The sequence below is a fragment of the Hemiscyllium ocellatum genome, chromosome 28, assembly GCF_020745735.1.
Source record: "Hemiscyllium ocellatum isolate sHemOce1 chromosome 28, sHemOce1.pat.X.cur, whole genome shotgun sequence".
Lineage (NCBI taxonomy): Eukaryota > Metazoa > Chordata > Chondrichthyes > Orectolobiformes > Hemiscylliidae > Hemiscyllium > Hemiscyllium ocellatum.
The window spans coordinates 8,989,584-9,009,058 of NC_083428.1; the positions used below are offsets into that span (position 1 = coordinate 8,989,584).

At 40.7% G+C, this 19,475-nt stretch overlaps 1 protein-coding gene across 3 annotated transcripts in view; it reads left to right on the top strand.

Moving 5' to 3' along the window:
* The window catches only part of haus8 (HAUS augmin like complex subunit 8), a 151,738-nt gene that overhangs the window by 88,489 nt on the left and 43,774 nt on the right, over window positions 1-19,475 (top strand). For all 3 annotated transcript variants that reach the window (XM_060846617.1, XM_060846618.1, XM_060846616.1), the window contains exons 2-4: window positions 4,432-4,610; window positions 17,296-17,326; window positions 18,562-18,716. In XM_060846617.1, the coding sequence (XP_060702600.1) occupies window positions 4,529-4,610; window positions 17,296-17,326; window positions 18,562-18,716 (268 nt within the window). In that variant the 5' untranslated portion in view covers window positions 4,432-4,528. The remainder of the gene's footprint in view (window positions 1-4,431; window positions 4,611-17,295; window positions 17,327-18,561; window positions 18,717-19,475) is intronic.

A 19,475-nucleotide genomic window follows, 5' to 3' on the forward strand; every position in this document is an offset into this window, starting at 1 on the left:
ACTTAATGGTAAGGTCCTCAGGAGTGTTGCTGAACAAAGAGACCTTCGAGTGCAGGTTCATAGCTCCAACAAAATGGAGTTGCAGATAGATAGAATAGTGAAGAAGGTGTTTGGTATGCATTCTTTTATTAATCAGAGTATTGAGTATAGGAGTTGGGAGGTCATGTTGCTGCTGCACAGGACATTGGTTAGGCCACTGTTGGAATATTGTGTGCAATTCTGGTCTCCTTCCTATCAGAAGGATGTTGTGAAACTTGAAATGGTTCAGAAAAGATTTACAAGGATTTTGCCAGCATTGGAAGATTTGCCCTGTAGGGAGAGGCTGAACAGGCTGGGGCTGTTTTCCCTGGAGTGTTGGAGGCTGAGGGGTGACCTTATAGAGGTTTATAAAATCATGAGGGTCATGGATAGGATAAATAGACAACGTCTTTTCCCTGGGGTTGGGGAGTGCAGAACTAGAGAGCATAGGTTTAGGGTGAGAGGGGAAAGATATAAAAGAGACCTCGGGGCCACTTTTTCATGCAGAGGGTGGTACATGTATGGAATGAGCCACCAGAGGAAGTGGTGGAGGCTGGTACAACTGCAACATTTAAGAGGCATTTGGATGGGTATATGAATAGGAAGGGTTTGGAGGGATATGGGCTGGGTGCTGGCAGGTGGGACTAGATTGGGTTGGGATATCTGGTCGGCATGGACGAGTTGGACCGAAGGGTTTGTTTCCATGCTGTCCATCTGAGTCTGTACATGAGGATCTAGAAAGGTAAAGTGTTGGCTGTTGCCAGTGATATTTGCACTGAAACATTCATGAATGAGACATAGAATCAGTACAGTCTGTTTTTTTTTATCTTTTTTATGTACCGAAACATGTATATACTTCATAAATATCGGAGTGTCAATTTAATGAGGTTACCAAAGCTCAGAGGTTTTAATCAGTGCCCTCAGAAGGATTAGAGAAACTTAGGAAAGGAATACAGACTTAGTTCCTGAATAGTGTGTCTTTCCTATGAAGAAACAGTGAAAACTGTGCCTCACCAAATCTAACGAAATACCTAAAGGGCAGGTGTAGGTAAAATATTTCTCCTGAGGATGTCTAGAGCCGGGGGGCAAAATTTAAAATTTAAGAGGGAGGCCTCTGGGTCTGAGATGAGAATTTCTTTTTCCTTGTAATGTTGTGAACTTTTGGAATTCTTTACCACAATGAGGGAGGTTTAAGGGAGAGATCAATATATTTCTGATTGCCAGTAGGAATGGGATGCATAAAAAGCATTGAAGTGTTTTATCAGTCATGAATGTATTGAATGGTGTGCAGCATTAATGGGCTGAAAGCTCTACTGGAGGGTCTATGTTCCCAAGAACTTGTGTAGCTGATTGCATGTGGTCAATGTTGGAGTGATTAGAAAAAAAAAGTCTGCTGGAAGCCAGAATTGGAGAAAGGTAGAATACTTGTAGAGTTAAGGGCTGACAGTATGTAGAAAAATCAGAAATTGGGCACCAGCATCAACATTTTTAAAATAGGTCAAAGATCACAGGGGTTAGAGTTGAATGGGATTTTGGAGCCTGTTTGGATACAGGAGGTGGTGGTGGAGTTTTGAATGGGCTCATCTTTATGGTGGGTGGAAGCTGGGAAGCTAGCCAGGCGAGTGCTGCAGTAATCTTCCTCCATTGACATCCCTTTCTTAGTGCGTGCATGTGCTCTAGTTTTTGCTTTAGGTCAAGCCTGGTAATTTGGTCATGACTGACTGAAAACATTATTTCTGTTATTATATACTTCCTATGGATTGTGTTGTCAAATATCTGTTATTGTAATAACAACCTTGTCTCCTCACCAGTGAGCGATGCCCACATCCCACAAAATGAATAAATAAAAAGATCTTGACTTTTTGGGCAGATGTATTACTAAAAGCAATTTGCATTTCTGATCTTTTGAGCAATTCATATATTTTTTGAGAATATCATTTCTGTAAAATTTGTTTCTTCTCCTTTTATATAATAATGAAATTTGCTGAAATGACCCTTGCTTTTTTTTGCTCTGTTATCCATCCTTACATGACTTCATATAACAAATGTTTAATATACATTCATACAAATATATATATTTAAATAGTTGCTTTTTTGTATGTATGAAATTTTTTCATATGGATTTGTGCTGGAGCACTTTTAATGCATGGTTCTATATGTAGTGTATGCTATTTTATCACCAAAGAAAATTAAATTTATATTGTTCAATGTGGACCTCTAGTGGCATGAAAAATGTGTGGAAGTACATGACCCATGTGCACGTATTTAGTCAAATTCTATTGTTTGATTGAAGATTTAGGGGGTGGGAGGTGGTGGTCTTATCAAGCTTTATAAATTGAAGCAAGGATAGGGTAAGCAGCCAAAGTTTTTTTTTCCCCCAGGGTAGGGGAGTCCACAACTGGAGGATATAGGTTTACGGTGAAAGGGGAAAGATTGAAATGGGACTGGGGGGACAACTTTTTCACACGGTCGTTGCATGTATGGAATGAGCTGCCAGAGGAGGTGGTGGACCCTGGTACAATAATGGCATCTGAATAGATATAAGGGAATAGGAAGCATTTGAGGGATACTTTAGGATATTTGGTTGGCATGGATGGGTTGGACCAAAGGATTTGTTTCTGTGCTTTGCATCTCTGACTCTTAAAATTCTGCTATTTGAGTGTTACTTTATTTTGCAAAACTTTGCAAATGTGGAAGGTTTCTTTTAATGAGAAGCAGTTGGATAAGTTTCAACCATCTAATGTTTTGAAATGTACAGAACAAAATAGAAAAGAAAACTCAAAATACAAATATGTTTAACTGGTGAAATAGTGTGCTAAACATTGTCTCAGACTTCTGTTTTAAAGCTTCCAGCTTATGCATGCAGCTGCCATGTTTGCACATGGACCCATGACACATGCATTCCAGCTCTGAAATAGTTTCCTCTTTTCATTTTGTCAGTAGCTTCACTTTTTTTTTTAAGATGACATTTCTTTGACATGTCTTGATAATTTCCTGGAAACCACAGGTAAATGTTAGACATGCAACAGGTGGAATGGGCAATAAATGTTTACCTTGCTGATGAAACCCACATCCCCTTAATGTTTTTAAGAAAACAGACTTAACACTTTGCACAGAAATAAATTTGAGAATGGTGAAGGTATAAACAATGGGACTTTGTTGGAATATTGAATCAGGACTGTTGCTGACAGATGGTGCACTTGAGCTGATGTTGTTTTAATTGCTAGAAGTTGGTATCTCCTGGTCAACTGAGGTAGAGACCCAAACAATAATGTCCAAAACTTAACTCCTCAATGGTGCTCATGGTCTGAACAAACGGTAAATACTTTAAAATCAACAAATCAAAATAAAGAAAACCTAATCAAAGATCCCTCCCACCCCAATTATATTCTTCTACCCTCTTCCATCTGACAAAATACAAAAGTTTGAACATATGTACCAACAGATTTAACAACAGCTTCTTCCTCACTGTTATCAGACTTTTTGATGGACCTCTCATATATTAGAGTTGTCTTTCTCTGCACCTTGTGTGTAGCAGTATCACAATATTCTGCACTCTGTTCTATTGCTGAAGAAGGGCCCATGCCCAAAACGTCAATTCTCCTGCTCCTTGGATGCTGCCTGACCTGCTGCGCTTTTCCAGCAACATATCTTTCGGCTCTGATCTCCAGCTTCTGCAGTCCTCACTTTTTCCACTCTGTTCTATTACCCTAATGTACTTATGTAAAGTATGATTTGTCTGGTTAGCATGCAAAACAATACTGTATCTCAGTACATGTGACAATCATAAATCAAATCAAATAAAAAGGAAGGTTGGAATTTTTTTTCAATTCCAAATGCTACTTCAACTTCTTTCTATGTCCGCATTGTTCCCTGATGCCTCCAAGAGTTTTATGGGTACTGTCAGTTTGTGATGACACAATGCTGGAAGAATTTTCATGAAGGAGGCACATGAGGAATTTTTTAAATAGATGTTGTATTTGAGAGTTGAAAGTTACAATTTTATTGTTAAACCTGTTGTCACTGCACCATCTCAGCTGGCAACTAATAAGTATAAATTAAAAATGCTACCAGTCTTCATATGCTGAGTAACTGCAATGACTGTTAAATGTTTTCTTTGGGCGCGAAGTTGTGATTTCTGCACTGTTTGACTTTCTTTTTTTCCTATGTTCTGTCCCACCAAGCAAAGGATATCTCCTTTTGAAATATTCTGGATTAGTGGTCCTGGAAGAGCACAGCAGTTCAGGCAGCATCCAAAGTGCAGCAAAAAGGAGTTTTTACTTCCTTTTGAAATATAGCAGCCATCACTGCTGCTTGTTTTTACCTTGAACTGACATCACACAAAACAACTGTTTAACCATCAGTTTGTAATCTACCTTCTTGTCTTTTTGTGACCTTTTGTTGTTTTAAAAGGCCTTCTAAAAAATTGGCTACGAGTAAACAGTTGAGATCTGGGCCTGAATCAAAGTTGTCTTCCAATACGTCAGTGCAACCTTCCCGACAAAGATCGATGCAGGTTACATCAGAGCAGTTGTTCATCAAGCCTACTACACCAGGTCTTAAGCGGAGAGATTCTTTTGGATCACGTAAATGTAAGTAACTAAATGTTTTCCTCACTTTCTTCCCTGTCCCAAGTCTTTTCTGTCTTCTTGAGAATCAGCGACTTGTACAGTGAATTGGATCATTGTACTCTTCTGGTATTCCCAACCAAATGACTACTGTTCATGTTTAGATCTTAATGTTGCTTATGACTTGGTTTGACACTAGAGTGAATTGCACCTGAGTAATATCTCGTTCGTGACAAATGCTTATTCATACTCCTCCACAATTCGCTGTTTGGGTTCTTAAAGTCTAACCCAGGGGCTTGTTACTGTTGTCTTCCTGATGTGAAAATGGAAATGCTTAGCCTGTGCTGAACAAAATCAATGTGGATTTTAGATCCCTTTTTCACCTCAGAAGTGAGCACATACGTAGCAGTTATTTTACCTTTCTGAATCAAATTAGCTTCAATCATCTAAAAGTAAAGAAGGAGGAAGACATTGGACTATGCCATTTGCTCCAGGTCATGAATTAAATGCATGTTTTCAGGCAACTGTTTTAAATATTAACTTTTCAAGAAATATGTTGGATGATTAGGATGTGTTCTTACACTTTTAATAGATCCAGTTGTCATGGTCATGGAAGAAATGCTTGTGCTGTTTTCTTCCCCCTGACAAAACAGTGGCTATGATTGGATCCTAGCTCCGAACCCAATCCATGTACTTACAATTGTGCCATTAAGGATTAGGAAATGATTTAATTCTTAGCAGGCTGCAGATGTCCAAATTGTTTTCATGTTAAAATCACTCAATTGCTTCTGTACTAATTACTTCACACAAACAAAAACATTCTGACATTAAGTACTAAAACTTTGTCCATAATCTAATCAAGCTTGCTCAATCCACCCAATTTCCCTTAGTATGTAAATATTTCATGTTGCTTTCTCTTGTAACAGTATTTTTCTTGCTTTTCATATCTCATCACCTCTAATTTTTTTTTCTAGGTATGCTTTTGCCATCATTTGATTGTTGTAGTGATTGTAACAAGGTCAGCCAGGTGGACCTCAGACTGAGTTCTATGATTGGGGCTGTTAATCTGGTCCAATCAGGGACCTGTGGCTGACACTCGTAAACATGTGTCAGAGGTTCTGTTCCCTCAGACCTGGCTCAGAAAGCTGGACCAGTGACACGTACTATGCATGTGTGAGGTATTTCAGTGGTGACAAAAGAAAAAAAATCAGTTGCAACAGCATTTCTGGCATCATGCCCTTATTCAAGAAGCTTGACTTGTTTGATCCTGCTGTTGAAGATTGGCCCCATTATGAGAAAAGAATGCATTACTTTTTCTCTGGAAAATGACATTTGGGCAGATGAAAAGCAATGAGTGACATCTTGTGGACTTGCAGGTTTTTTTTGGTTTTTAGGAGCCTAGCGTTTCCTGAGGCATCAGATACTGAAACCTTTCAAGAATTGATGGATTTAGTTAAGCAATTTTACAACCCCAAACCTTTCTAATTCTCAGATGCTAGTGGTTTTACTTGGCAGTTCAAGAACCAGAACAATCTGGTTGAGAATTTAGAGGTTAAGATAACTAACTGAGGGTTAAACCTAAGTCCCGTGCTTCTGAGATGCTGAGAGACTTTTTGGTATTTGGATTAATGATGTAACCATGCAAAAGCACCCACTAGCTGAAGCCCAACAGGAGTTCAAAGAGACAGCACAACTGGCTTTGTCGTTAGAAAATGTGGCAAGTGGAGCAAATGAGCTACAGGATATGCAGATGGAAGTGGACGCCCTCACCAGACAACTGAGCTTGGGGGACATGGCTTAAGTGAAGCATAGCTTCACTCAGAACATATCCTGAACAGAGTCTCAGCCCACAGCAAAACCCAAAAAGAAAGCCAAGCCTCGACCAAATGGTTAACGTTTTCCTCAGGATGAAGGACAGCAAGCCATTGTGGGTGCTACGGGTATGTGGACTAGAGACAGCAAAAGAGGTCCATTAGGCCTGAATTGAATTGTAGAATAGAATCTGTATTGGGGAATTGAATCAGGCTATTCAGCCCATCAAGTCCATGCCAACTCTCCAAAGAACATCCCACAAGTAAGAAAACTTATAGGCTTGTATCCAGGAGAGTGCACACCCTGGAAAACACATCTACACCTGGTTTGGAACAGTTAAATTGCTTAGCAAAATCCTAATTAGAACCAATCAAAATAAACTCCTAGTTAAGTGGCCACCTGGACCTAATGGAAGTTGATACTGGTGCCGCTGTCTGTGATTGCAGAATCAGTCTTTAATAAAATTCACTATGGACGCCAACCCTTAAGTTTATCTAAGATCTTGGTTAGACTGAGAACCAATACCAGAGAACATTTACAGATTAATGGTATAACTTTGATTCCGGTCTTGTATGAGAAGCAGCTGGTTCAGTTGTAGTAAAAGGCTCGGGCCCAAACCTGATGGGACAAAATTGGTTGAGAAAGATTCACCTTGATTAGGTCAACATTTTTCAATTTGAATACGGTTCCCTGAGTGAAGTCCTAACTAAATACTCGCAAGTTTTTTAGGAAGGTCCAGGGACTATCAAGGGAGCTAAGTCGACCTTGCATGTTCTTCAGGAAACAATTTCTCAATTCTGCAATGCCTGCCCAGTGCTCATTACCTTATCTGCAAAATAGGGCAGAAGTCAGGAGGCTGGAAGGAATCATCAAACCAATACAACTTACAAAATGGACAGCATTGGTTATGCCAGTTGTGAAGCTGATGGTTTGGTTCATGTTTATGGGGATTTTAAACAAAAGGTAAACAGCTTTTTGCAGCTGAACAAATACCCAGTCCCTCCCCTGCAGGACTTCTACATAAAACTGGCTATCCTTCACAAAGCTGAACATGAACTATATGTACTTGCAATTGGATGAAGATAGACAATAGGTGCAGGAGTAGGCCATTCTGCCCTTGAGCTTGCACCACCATTCAATATGATCATGGCTGATCATCCTTAATCAGTATCCTGTTCCTGCCTTATCTCCATAATCCTTGATTCCACTATCCTTGAGAGCTCTATCCAATTCTTTCCCAAATGAATCCAGAGACTGGGCCTTCACTACCCTCTGGGGCAGAGCATTCCACACAGCCACCACTCTCTGGGTGAAGAAGTTTCTCCTCATCTCTATCCGAAATGATCTACCCCATATTTTTAAGCTGTGTCCTCTGGTTCGGCACTCGCCCATCAGCGGAAACTGTTTTCTGCCTCCAGAGTGTCCAATCCTTTCATAATCTTATATGTCTCAATCAGATCCCCTCTCAGTCTTCTAAACTCAAGGGTATACAAGCCTAGTCGCTCCAGTCTTTCTGCGTAAGGTAGTCCCGCCATTCCAGGAATGGACCTCGTGAACCTACGCTGCTCTCCCTCAATAGCCAGAATGTCTTTCCTCAAATTTGGAGACCAGAACTGCACACAATACTCTAGGTGTGGTCTCACCAGGGCCCTGTACGGCTGCAGAATAACCTATTTGCTTCTATGCTCAATCCCTCTTGTCATGAAGGCTAGTATGCTATTAGCTTTCTTCACTACCTGCTGTACCTGCATGCTTACCTTCATTGACTGGTGTACAAGAACACCTAGATCTCTCTGTACTGCCCCTTTACCTAAATTCAGGTAGTGATCTGCCTTCCTGTTCTTGCCACCAAAGTAGATAACCATACATTTATCCACATTAACCTGCATCTGCTATGCATCTGACCACTCACCTAACCTGTTCAGGTCACCCTGTAATCTCCTAACATCCCCCTCACATTTCACCCTGCCACCCATCTTAGTATCATCAGCAAATTTGCTAATGTTATTACTAATACTATCTTCTATATCATTAATATAAATTGTAAAAAAGCTGCAGACCCAGCACTGATCCCTGCGGTACCCCACTGGTCACTGCCTGCCATTCTGAAATGGAGTTGTTTATCACTACTCTTTGTTTCTTGTCAGCCAACCAACTTTCAATCCAAGTTAGTACTTTGCCCCCAATACCATGTGCCCTAACTTTGCTCACTAACCTCCTATTTGGGACTTTATCAAAAGCTTTCTGAAAGTCCAGGTACACTACATCTGCTGGATCTCCCTTGTCCATCTTCAGAGTTACATCCTCAAAAAATTCCAGAAGATTAGTCAAGCCTGATTTTCCCCTTCATAAATCCGTGCTTACTCTGACCTATCCTGTTACTACTATCGAGATGTGTCGTAATTTCATCCTTTTATAATAGACTCCAGCATCTTTCCCACCACTGAGGTCAGACTAACTTGTCTGTAATTTCCTGCTTTCTCTCTCCCACCTTTCTTAAAAAATGGTACAACTTTAGCCACCCTCCAGTCCACAGGAACTGATCCTGAATCTATCGAACTCTGGGAAATAATCACCAACGCATCCACGATTTCTTGAGCCACCTCCTTCAGTACCCTAGGATGTAGACCATCAGGCCCCGGGAACTTATCAATCTTCAGACCTAACAGTCTCTCCAACACCAATTCTTGGCAAATATAAACTCCCTCAAGTTCAGGTCCATCAGCCACTATTACCTCAGGGAGATTGCTTGCGTCTTCCCCAGTGAACATAGATCTGAAGTACCAGTTCAATTCTTCTGCCTTTTCTTTGTTCCCTGTAATATATTCCCCTCTTTCTGTCTTCAAGGGCCCAATTTTAGTCTTAACCACTTTCTTGCCTTTCACATACCTAAAAAAAGCTTTTGCTATCCTCCTTTATATTTTTGGCCAGTTTACCTTCGTGCCTCTTTTTTTTTTTCTCTCTGCGTATTTCTTTCTTAGCAATCCTCTGTTCTTTAAAAGCTTCCCAGTCCTCCGTTTTTCCACTTATCTTTGCTGTGTGATACTTTTTCTCTTTTAACTTTATATGTTTCTTAACTTCCCTCATCAGCCACTGCATCCCATGCCTCCTCCTAGGATTGATCTTCCTTTTAGGAATGAACTCATCCTGCATCTTCTGCATTATACACCGAAATATCTGCCATTGTTCCTCCACTGTCATCCCTGCTAAGGTATTGCACCATTGAACTATGGCCAGCTCCTCCCTCAGCTCCATAGTTCCCTTTATTCAACAGAAATATCGTCACTTCCGATTGTATCCTCTCCCTCTGAAATTGCAGATTGAAGCTTATTGAATTATGATCACTACTTCCCAATGGCTCCTTCACTTCGAGGTCCCTGATCAATTCTGGTTCATTGCACAATACCAGATCCAGAATTGCCTTCTCCCTGGTAGGCTCCAGCACCAGCTGTTCTAAGAATCCATCTCGGAGGCACTCCACAAAGTCTCTTTCTTGAGGTCCAATACCATCCTGATTCTCCCAGTCTACCTGCATGTTGAAATCCCCCATAACAACTGTAGTAACATCTTTGCGACAGGCCAATTTCAGCTCCTGATTCAACTTGCATCCGACATCCAGACTACTGTTTGGGTGCTTGTAGATAACTCCCAAGAGTGTCTTTTTACCCTTAGAATTTCTCAGCTGTATCCATATTGACTCTACAACCCCTGATTCTAGGCCCCCCCACGCAAAGGACTGAATATCATCCCTTACCAACATGGCCACCCCACCCCCTCTGCCTGCCAGTCTATTCTTACGATAGCACGTGTAGCCTTGAATATTCATTTCCAGGCCCTGTCCACTTGAAGCCACGTCTCAGTTATTCCCACAATATTGTATCTGCCAATTTCCAAAAGAGCTTCAAGCTCATCCATCTTATTTCTAATGCTTCGTGCATTCATGTATAGTATTTTTAATTTGTTGCTGCCCTCACCCTTCCCATCAACTCCTATTTCACTCAACCTTACAGCATGATCCCTTTGAGTTTTCTGCTTCATTGATACAGTTGTCTTTCTTGACTTCCCTTGTTCTAACTTTCCCTTCAATTTCCTTCTTAAACATCCAGTTTGTCCCCCCCCCCGCCCCCGCTACTTAGTTTAAACGCAGCTGTGTTGCAGTAGCAAACCTGCCTGCCAGAATGCTGGTCCCAACCTATTAAGGTGTAAACCGTCTCTCTTGTATAATTTATGCATACCACAAAACATACCCCAGTGATCCAAGAATTTAAATCCTTGCTTCCTGCACCAGCTCCCCAGCCACATGTTCAAGTCCGTTATCTGCCTGTTTCTGGCCTCACCAGCCCAAGGAACTGGAAGCAAACCGGAGATAACCACCCTGGACTTCCTGCTTTTCAGCCTTCTTCCTAGTTCTCCGAAGTCCCTCTGTAGTATGTTCCTCCTCTTCTTCCCGACATCATTTGTGCTAACATGTACCACCAGCTCTGGCTCTTCATCTTTTGTCCTTGAGAATTTCCTGCACTCTGTCTGTGATATCTTTAACCCTGGCACCAGGAAGGCAACACACCATCCTTCAGTCCGGCCTGCTGCCACAAAAACCTTGGTCAGTTCCTCTCACAATGGAGTCCACTATTACCACGGCTCTGTGCGATGTCCGACTCTTCCGCTCTGCCTCCACGCCAACTTTTGATTGACAGACCTGGCCGCCTCGTGAACTGGCAGTGTCATCTGTCTCTACTGTTTCCAAAAGATTCAACTTGTTCCCAGAAGTACGCTACAATTAATACCCTTGAGGGTTTGTACCCATATGAGACTGCAATTTTTGATACCAGCCTATGCCACTTTGGATATTGGCCTGTGCCATTTTCAGTGGACGATGGAGAACACTTTACAAGGTCTATCCCAGGTCACCATTTGTCTGGAATGCTTGCTAATAACAGGGAAGACCAATGAAAAGCACTGAGAGAACTTGGGCATAGCCTTAGATGTTTCTCCCAGGTGGGTGTATGTTTTAGATGGGAAAAATGTTTTTGTTCTCCGCACCCTAAGTGACCTACGTGGGCTACAGAGTCAACAAGACCAGGTTACACCTGTTGGAAGATAAAGTGAGGGTGGTCAAAGGTGCCCTGGATCTCATGTCTGTACCAAAGCTGAAGTCTTCCCTTGAATTAGTGAATTATTATGGAAAGTTCATATTTAACTGGGTTCTCCATCCAGGCACTCTTACATCTGACTTTGAAAAAGGGTAAGCCTTGGAAATGGTCTCCTAGCCAAGACATACCTTTTGGAGAAGTGAAGAAGCAGCTGCCATCTTTAAGGTGTTGGCACCCTGATTTCAAGTGAGATCTGGTACTGACTTGCAATGCCTTCCAATATGGTATTTGGATAGTGTTGACTCTCAGATGGCCCAATGGAGAGGAATGCCCATAACATTTGTTTCCTGACCTTTGGCTGATGCAGAGTGCGAGCAAAGATATAGAAGGAAGATTTAGTGGTCATCTCTGGTGTGAGAAAGTTCCATCAATACCTCTTTTATGAACATAAATTTGTAATAGTCAGAGACCACACATCCCTTCTAGGGTTACCCGGAGGACATGGCTGTACTGCCTATAGCTTCAGGTTGAACTCAGCAGCGGCCTTTTGTTCTAAGTGCAAGTTGGAACACCGTTTGGAAGGCCAAGTGGCAAATGTGGATGCCTTGAGCCCGCTCCTGGCAAAGACACCACCAGTGATACTGCCATTTGAAGAGTCTGTTCTGATTAAAGTTTCTGGACAGCCTTCTGGTTACTGCTGACAAAATCAGACTGTGAATACAAAAGGATCCGGTCCTGGAGAATCTAAAACCGCCTGTTTTTTTGAGGGGCAACAAAAGGGCCATTGCAACCAAAATTGAAACCTTTTCTGGACGCAGTGAGACCAGGCACTGTAGAGGATGCTATTTTATTATGGGGAACAAGAGTAATTGTCCTGAGCTAAAGTTACTGCCAGATACTGGCTGAACTCCACCAGGGTCATTGAGGGGTGTCCAACATGAAGATGTTGGCAAGAAGTTTTCTGTCTGATAGCCAGGATTGGATGCAGATGTAGCCATGCTGGTGGTGCAGTGCCTAGAGTGTCAACTAGGAGATAAAATTACCACCAGCTCCCTCATAAACCTTGGACTCATTTACACACTGACTGTATGTTCATGGGCTTGATGTTCTTAGTCATTGTGGATGCCCATTCAAAGTGGTTGGATGTGCATTGAATTCATTTGCCAAACATAGGGACGACAATAGAAAAGGGGGGGGTGTTGGTGAAATGGCATCCGCAATGCCGATGTCAGACACCAGATTCCTCTAAGTAAGAGAGACCATTTTTACTTCAGTGGATGAATATTGTCAAAACCTTGGAAATGGCCCTGCACAGGTAAGAGGTGTGGTTGATGTGAGGTCAGATCCCATGATACATAAAGATTAGGTAGATGAAGTGGTTCTGAACAAGTATGTTGACCAGATGAAAGCTGTAAACAGAGCAGTTGTAAAACATACCTGGCTCCTCAGAACAGCCAGAAAGGCTATTGGAACCCATGAATTCTCCTGTGCTGTTTGTTAGCATTGAAAAACCTCACTGAGCTGGACACATTTTGGTGTTGCAGTCTTGACGCCTTTACTGCCTGAAGAAGCAAATGAGTTTCTTCTAAAGACTCTGAAGCAAGAGGCGGGCTACGATCTGGTACATGCTCGTAGCTGAGCCGGAGTTGGAAGTATGGGGCCTGGTGCCAAAATGCCCCTGGAGAGGCGACTATGAAAATGACAGACCTTGTCCTTGGACATAGAGAGGGGGAGGGATGACATGATTGTAACTCAATCAGCCAGGCAGTTCCTGGATTGGACCAGATTGGGAATGTTAATCAGGGAGCCCTGGCTGACAGATAAAACAGGTGTCAGAGGTTCTGTTCACTGTGAGAGCTGGCTCTGAGAAAGCTGTATCAATGTCAAGTACTATGCACGTGTCAATAAAAGTGACAGGTTACAGGCTTCTGTGGAGTTATTTCAGTTGCCTCTTTTTATCATTGGTCTTTTAAACAGCTGCCAACCATTTTGTTTGGCATGTGAGATTTGATTCTCACAGCATTTTCATATGCTGCATTAAACAGCAAATTTTAGTAGTGGGAGCTGTTTTAAGGTAAAGATGAAATAAGCTCCTACAACATTCTATCTTGAAGTGAAAGTGAAAAATTTGAACTTTTAAGCAGTAACTCCATAACATGGCTGATGAGCATCAGTGCAAGGAATGTTATAGAGATTTGGAGAATCTCTGTGAAAAGTTTCAAGACTTTGTGCTTGTTGCAGCAGGATAGCTGCTGGCTGTGCATTCAGGCCATTCCTTTGCTGCATTGCAGATTAAAAATCAGCCGGCTGAAATCTCTGCCAGGACAGTAGCTGAAGACTTGGTCATTCTTCACCCTTGGGTTAGTAAGGAGGGAGGAAAAAAGGAATGGTCAACCAGGGTTCATACACAGTATTTGCTGATCAATGGCCGGGTCTGGTTTGATAAAACTCGGTCTAGCTTTGCATATGATGATTAGTTGCATGGACAAGGTACCCGTGAGCTCCCTGTATTTATCAAACCAGTCAAGCACTGACACCTTCAGGGAAGTGTGTTGAAATTAGAAGCTTTTATTTGTCAGTGGAAATGAGAACTGAGACCTACATTCTATGAATGATTAAATTTTTATTGATGTGTGTCTGTTTCAGTTTGGAAACTTTTTTGTGTTGTTATCTTCAAGTAATCGGTCCAATATGTGCACTTCAATTGCTGCCGACTATTGAACTGTAACTATGACTAATAGGTTCAACAACATTGTAAATCAAGGCTGTTGCTGCAGATTTACAGCTTCAGCAACCGACATCTACCAGCATCGATGGATCATTCAGCTGATAACACACAAAAAAAACCTGCTGACTCCAGGGAAATGTCATTCACTTTTTAATATTAGATGGTAGAACAATCTGGTGCAGTTAGGCACATGAGGAACTCTCTCAGCACCTTGCACTTTGAGTGACTACACAAAAAAATGCTGAATTTCATTTGTGGTGATGAGGGTCCTGTGCATCCAGCTGATGTTTTGCTACATACAGTATTCTAAAACAATGCAACTTTCAGTAATGCGTGAAGACAATTAAAAGTTTTGAGACCATTTTTTATTATTGAAAATACATTTTTTGTTTTCATTTTGAAATAACCACCATTTTGAACTTGAGTGCCAAGATCATGTGAAGGGGTAGATTCCCTCTTGCAAAGATCATGGCAAATGGAGTTCAATTTGGATAAATGCACATTTTGTTACAACAAACAAGGGGTAGGGCTCATCTGGTTAGTGGTAGGGTCTTGGATTGTGTTGTAGAACAGAGGGATCTTGCTTGCAGGTACATAATTAGAGCCATAGAGATGTACAGCATGGAAACAGACCCTTTGGTCCAACCGTCCATGCTGACCAGATATCTCAACCCAATCTAGTCCCACCTGCCAGCACCTGGCCCATATTCCTCCAAACCCTTCCTATTCATATACCCATCCAAATGCCTCTTAAATGTTGCAATTGTACCAGCCTCCACCAGTTCCTCTGGCAGCTCATTCCATACACGTACCACCCTCTGCGTGAAAAGGTTGCCCCTTAGGTCTCTTTTATATCTTCCCCCTCTCACCCTAAACCTATGCCCTGTAGTTCTGGAGTCCTCCACCCCAGGGAAAAGACTTTGCCTATTTACCCTATCCATGCCGCTCATGATTTTATAAATCGCTATGTCACCCCTCAGCCTCTGACCCTCCCAGAGAAAACAGCTCCGCCTGTTTAGCCTCTCCCTGTAGCTCACATCCTCCAACCCTGGCAACATCTTTGTAAATCTTTTCTGAACTCTTTCAAGTGTCACAACATCCTTCCAATAAGAGGGAAACGAGAATTGCACACAATATTTCAACAGTGGCCTTACCAATGTCATGTACAGCCGCAACATGACTTCCCACCTCCTGTACACCGTACTCTGACCAATAAAAGAAAGCTTATCAAACACATTCTTCACTATCCTATGTACCTGTGATCCCAGTTTCAAGGAGCTATGAACCTGCTCTCCAAGGTCTCTTTGTTCAGCAACACTCCCTAGGACTTTACCATTAAGTGTATATGTCCTGCTAAGATTTGCTTTCCCAAAATGTAGCCCTCACATTTATCTGCATTAAACTCAATCTGCCATTCTTCAACCCATTGGCTCATCTAATCAAGATCCTGTTGTAATCTGAGGTAACCGTCTTCGCTGTCCACTACACCTCCAATGTTGGTGCCATCTGCAAACTTACTAACTATACTTCTTATGCTGACATCCAAATCATTTATGTAATTCTTTGAAGTTTGCATCACATAGGCAGGGTGGTCAAAAAGGCATTTGGCACGCTTACTTTCAATGCTTACTCCTTTGAGTATAAGAGTTGGGAAATCACATTGAGGCTGTATAGAACATTGGTGAGGTCTCTTCTGAATTACTGTGTCTAGTTTTGGTCGCCCAGTTTTTGGAAGGATATTGATAAGCTGGCGAAGGCTCAAGAGACTTACCAGGATGTTGCCTGGCACGGGAAGCTTGAGTTGCACAAAAAAAGCTGGATAAGATGTGTCATTTTTCTTAAACCGCCCCCCTCCCCGGGGTGTAGACGGTTGAGAGGCAACCTGATAAGTTTATGAAATAATGAGTGATAAAGTTCATGGTAGTTGTCTTTTCTTTAGGCTGGGGGAATTTCAAGACTAGGGTGCACTTTTTTTAAGGTGAGTTGAGAGATTTAAAGACATGAGGGGCAAATGTTTTTCAAAGGGTGGTTTGTGTGTGAAATCAACTTTCTGAGAAAGTGGTGGATGTGGGTACAGTTACATTAAAAGACCTTTACAGATACATGAATAGGAAAGGTTTGAGGGGTATGGGCCAGGAGCAGGCAGATGAGACTAGTTTAGGATTATGGTTTTAGCCTGAACTGGTTGGATTGAAGGGTCTGTTTGCATGCTGTATCAGTCTATGACTCTATTAGTTGATCTGTGAACTTTCGATGGCTTTTGGGAATAGATCTTTGGACTTCTGAATTCTCCATTCAGTCTATTATGTCATTACTTTACTAGAAGCATATGAGGGTGGAATGGGGGAGGCACTGAATTAAACACACTGCAAATCAATCCAAATATGGAGTTGACTGATCTGAGGAAAACAAACTGTGACTCGGCATTCAGGAAAATGCAAGAGTTGGATCAGAGAGTGGTGAGAAGGCAATTCACCCGAATCTTGGTGCGAAGTGAGTGTTTGTTTAGGTTTTATTGTCACATGGACTCAACTACATTGTACACTTTTCACTGTTCTCTTGTACCAATGTCGCCATTCCCTGCACAAACTTATGTACAAAGGTACTGAGGCACAAAATCTTGGGTACAAAAATAGAAAAATCGAGAAATAAGTTTAAAAGTTCAACACCACAGTTCTTACTATAGAGTAGAAAAAAAGTTTAAAATTAGATCAGATTTCTTCAAGGAAGCATATTTAATCACTTCAGACTTTCATTTTTCTTAAAACAAACAACAATTGAATTTAAAAAATGAAGTGCTGGAGCTCAAAACTAGGGAGGAAAATTGCTACAGCAGGTATGGTATATAAAACATGCCTTTGTATTCCAAGGTGTAGTGCTCATTCATTTTAAGGATTTCTAATAACCCTGACCATTTTCCAGTATTGTATGTGTAACTCAAATAATTCAGTCTTGCTGTGAAAGAATCTAGTTACTTATTCAAATTTGAACATGCTGTCTTTTTATTTTTATCTGGTTGTTTTTAAATAGTACCATACTCTTTGAAATAAATCAATTGTAACTTTCGTTTAAATTACAGCTTTTAACGAGGACTTCAATGAATCTGGCATGTGAGTGTTAAGTCCTTTAAGTTCTTTCTCTCAATTCTTCAAGCTGTATTGTTTTGTACAGTGCTCTGTTGAAACCTGTTGAAATAAGAGTAAAATTGCTAAATGTAATTCCATCGCTTTTAAATGTATTGACTGATTTCTGAAGCATTTCATTTGGGGGCACAGTGCATGGATTTCAACTAGATAAGTACATGTGCAAATGTTCTTTTAATCTAGATATGGATTTTAGTTATCCAAAGAGAGCACTGACCCACTAATGTAGTGAATGTTAGATTGGTGGGAACAAATGAGAAACATTTAATTTGCACCACAGATGATGTACACAATATTGGTGCAATAGAATTTTTCTGGTGCATTGGTCAATAAACTTGACAGCACTAATTTTATCACAGTATTATGTATGTTTGTGCAAGGCAATCATTTTTGTTGAAATGTTCATCTATTCTGTGCAGAGTAACTGCATCCAGATAATTTGGACCTTTTCACTGTGTTGCTTTGGTGACCACCTGCTTTTCAAAATTATGTTGATTTTAGGCGTTTGTATTTGCAAACTATATTTTGTACTCCAATAAGATTCAAACTTGGGAAATTAGACTTTCAAAAGCTATTATTTGTGAAATTTTGAGAACAAATGGTTTGGAAGGCCATAAATGATTGAGTTTGAAAACATTATCTAGTAAAAATATACTAGCTTTATGCTTTCAAGGATGCAAACTTTTAGGTGTAATGCTAGGTTTCCCTGATTTGGGCCTGAGATTTGAACTCTAGTGATGCTTCATTTAATCAATTTTGGCGGCAATGTTGAAAAAATATATGGGGAAAGAGTTTCAAAAGTGAGAGATTTATTGTTGGTTTCGATGTATCTGAGCCATAGAGGAGGCAGTTGCCCTGGGCTACCGATCCTATTGGCTTCGGTGGAACTAAACATGTCTTGATTGTCAATAAGGACTGGTTTGAACTTCGTTGTAATGCAACAAATGGTGGAGCAGCTTAGTTATATTCACTGTTTAGACTTGTGTATCAAAGAGTGCCTTGTGTGACATACTAAAAAGTGAATGAAAAATTTGGGGAGAGTAAACTTCTAGAGAAGTGGGAAATTAACAAAAAATTATTTGCATCAAGTACACCGGTTTTCAAATGTCTCGCCCATTCGGTCTGCTAGACCCTTTTGTAGTTGATACAAGAATGACTTGACAGACATTACTTAAAGTCTGAGGATCTTTTTTTCTTTCCAGATTGCTTAGGAGTTCAAAAAGTGTGCCAAACCTGAGCGATTCGTCTAAGTTCATTACACCGAAGTCTCCCTTGCCTACAACACCTGGTCAGAGACCAACATCAACACGCACACCAAAGTCACTTGCTGCTTCTCAAAGCTCATCTCTGAAGAAATGTAAGTGTTGCAAATGCATATAAAAGGAAGTTCACTTGTTTATTTAATTCTTTGAACTACTTTTAAAAACAATTATTTTTCTTAAGAGGGTAGAAATTCATTTTAAGCGGTAGCACAAAACTGGTGCTATTCAATCAGCTCCTCTCGCATATGCCAATCTTGATATTTAAATCTGTTGACTGCATTTGCTTATTGTACTGTTTCCTTTGTTAACTAGGTATGTGTTACCACTATTGTTCTTTGCGTCTTTGCTTTTGCTTGTGTAAATCAAGAAGCTCAGATTTTCTTAAGATTTCTAAAAATGTTTACGATTGATTGGTTGGTTTAAAAAATAAGCAACGTCCAGTTATTGTACTGGATGAAGAATTTGACAATTTGAGTTCAATCCTATTGAATTTATGAAACTAAATTCCATAAGTTTTTCTTGTTATTTACAAGTGAGTATTAGAAAAGATTTACATGCTAAAGTGTTAGATTGTTGTAAAGTAGTATTCTTCCAGGGTAGGCAATCTATACTCTGTATTCAATCAGACATTCACACCACTTGATGGACCTTCGGTTTGCTACCTAAACTGGTATACCTAGCCACTTAATTTAAAAAAAACTTTTTTTTTAAATCAAAAAAACAAGGATGAGGTAGAGAAGGTGTCAGGAGCAATCATTTAGGATGGTTATAGTTGGGCACTTAAAGTCAAGGTATCAGGAAGAGTTAGTTTGGTTATGTGAAAAAGAAATGGTGACTAACTGATTTATTAAAGA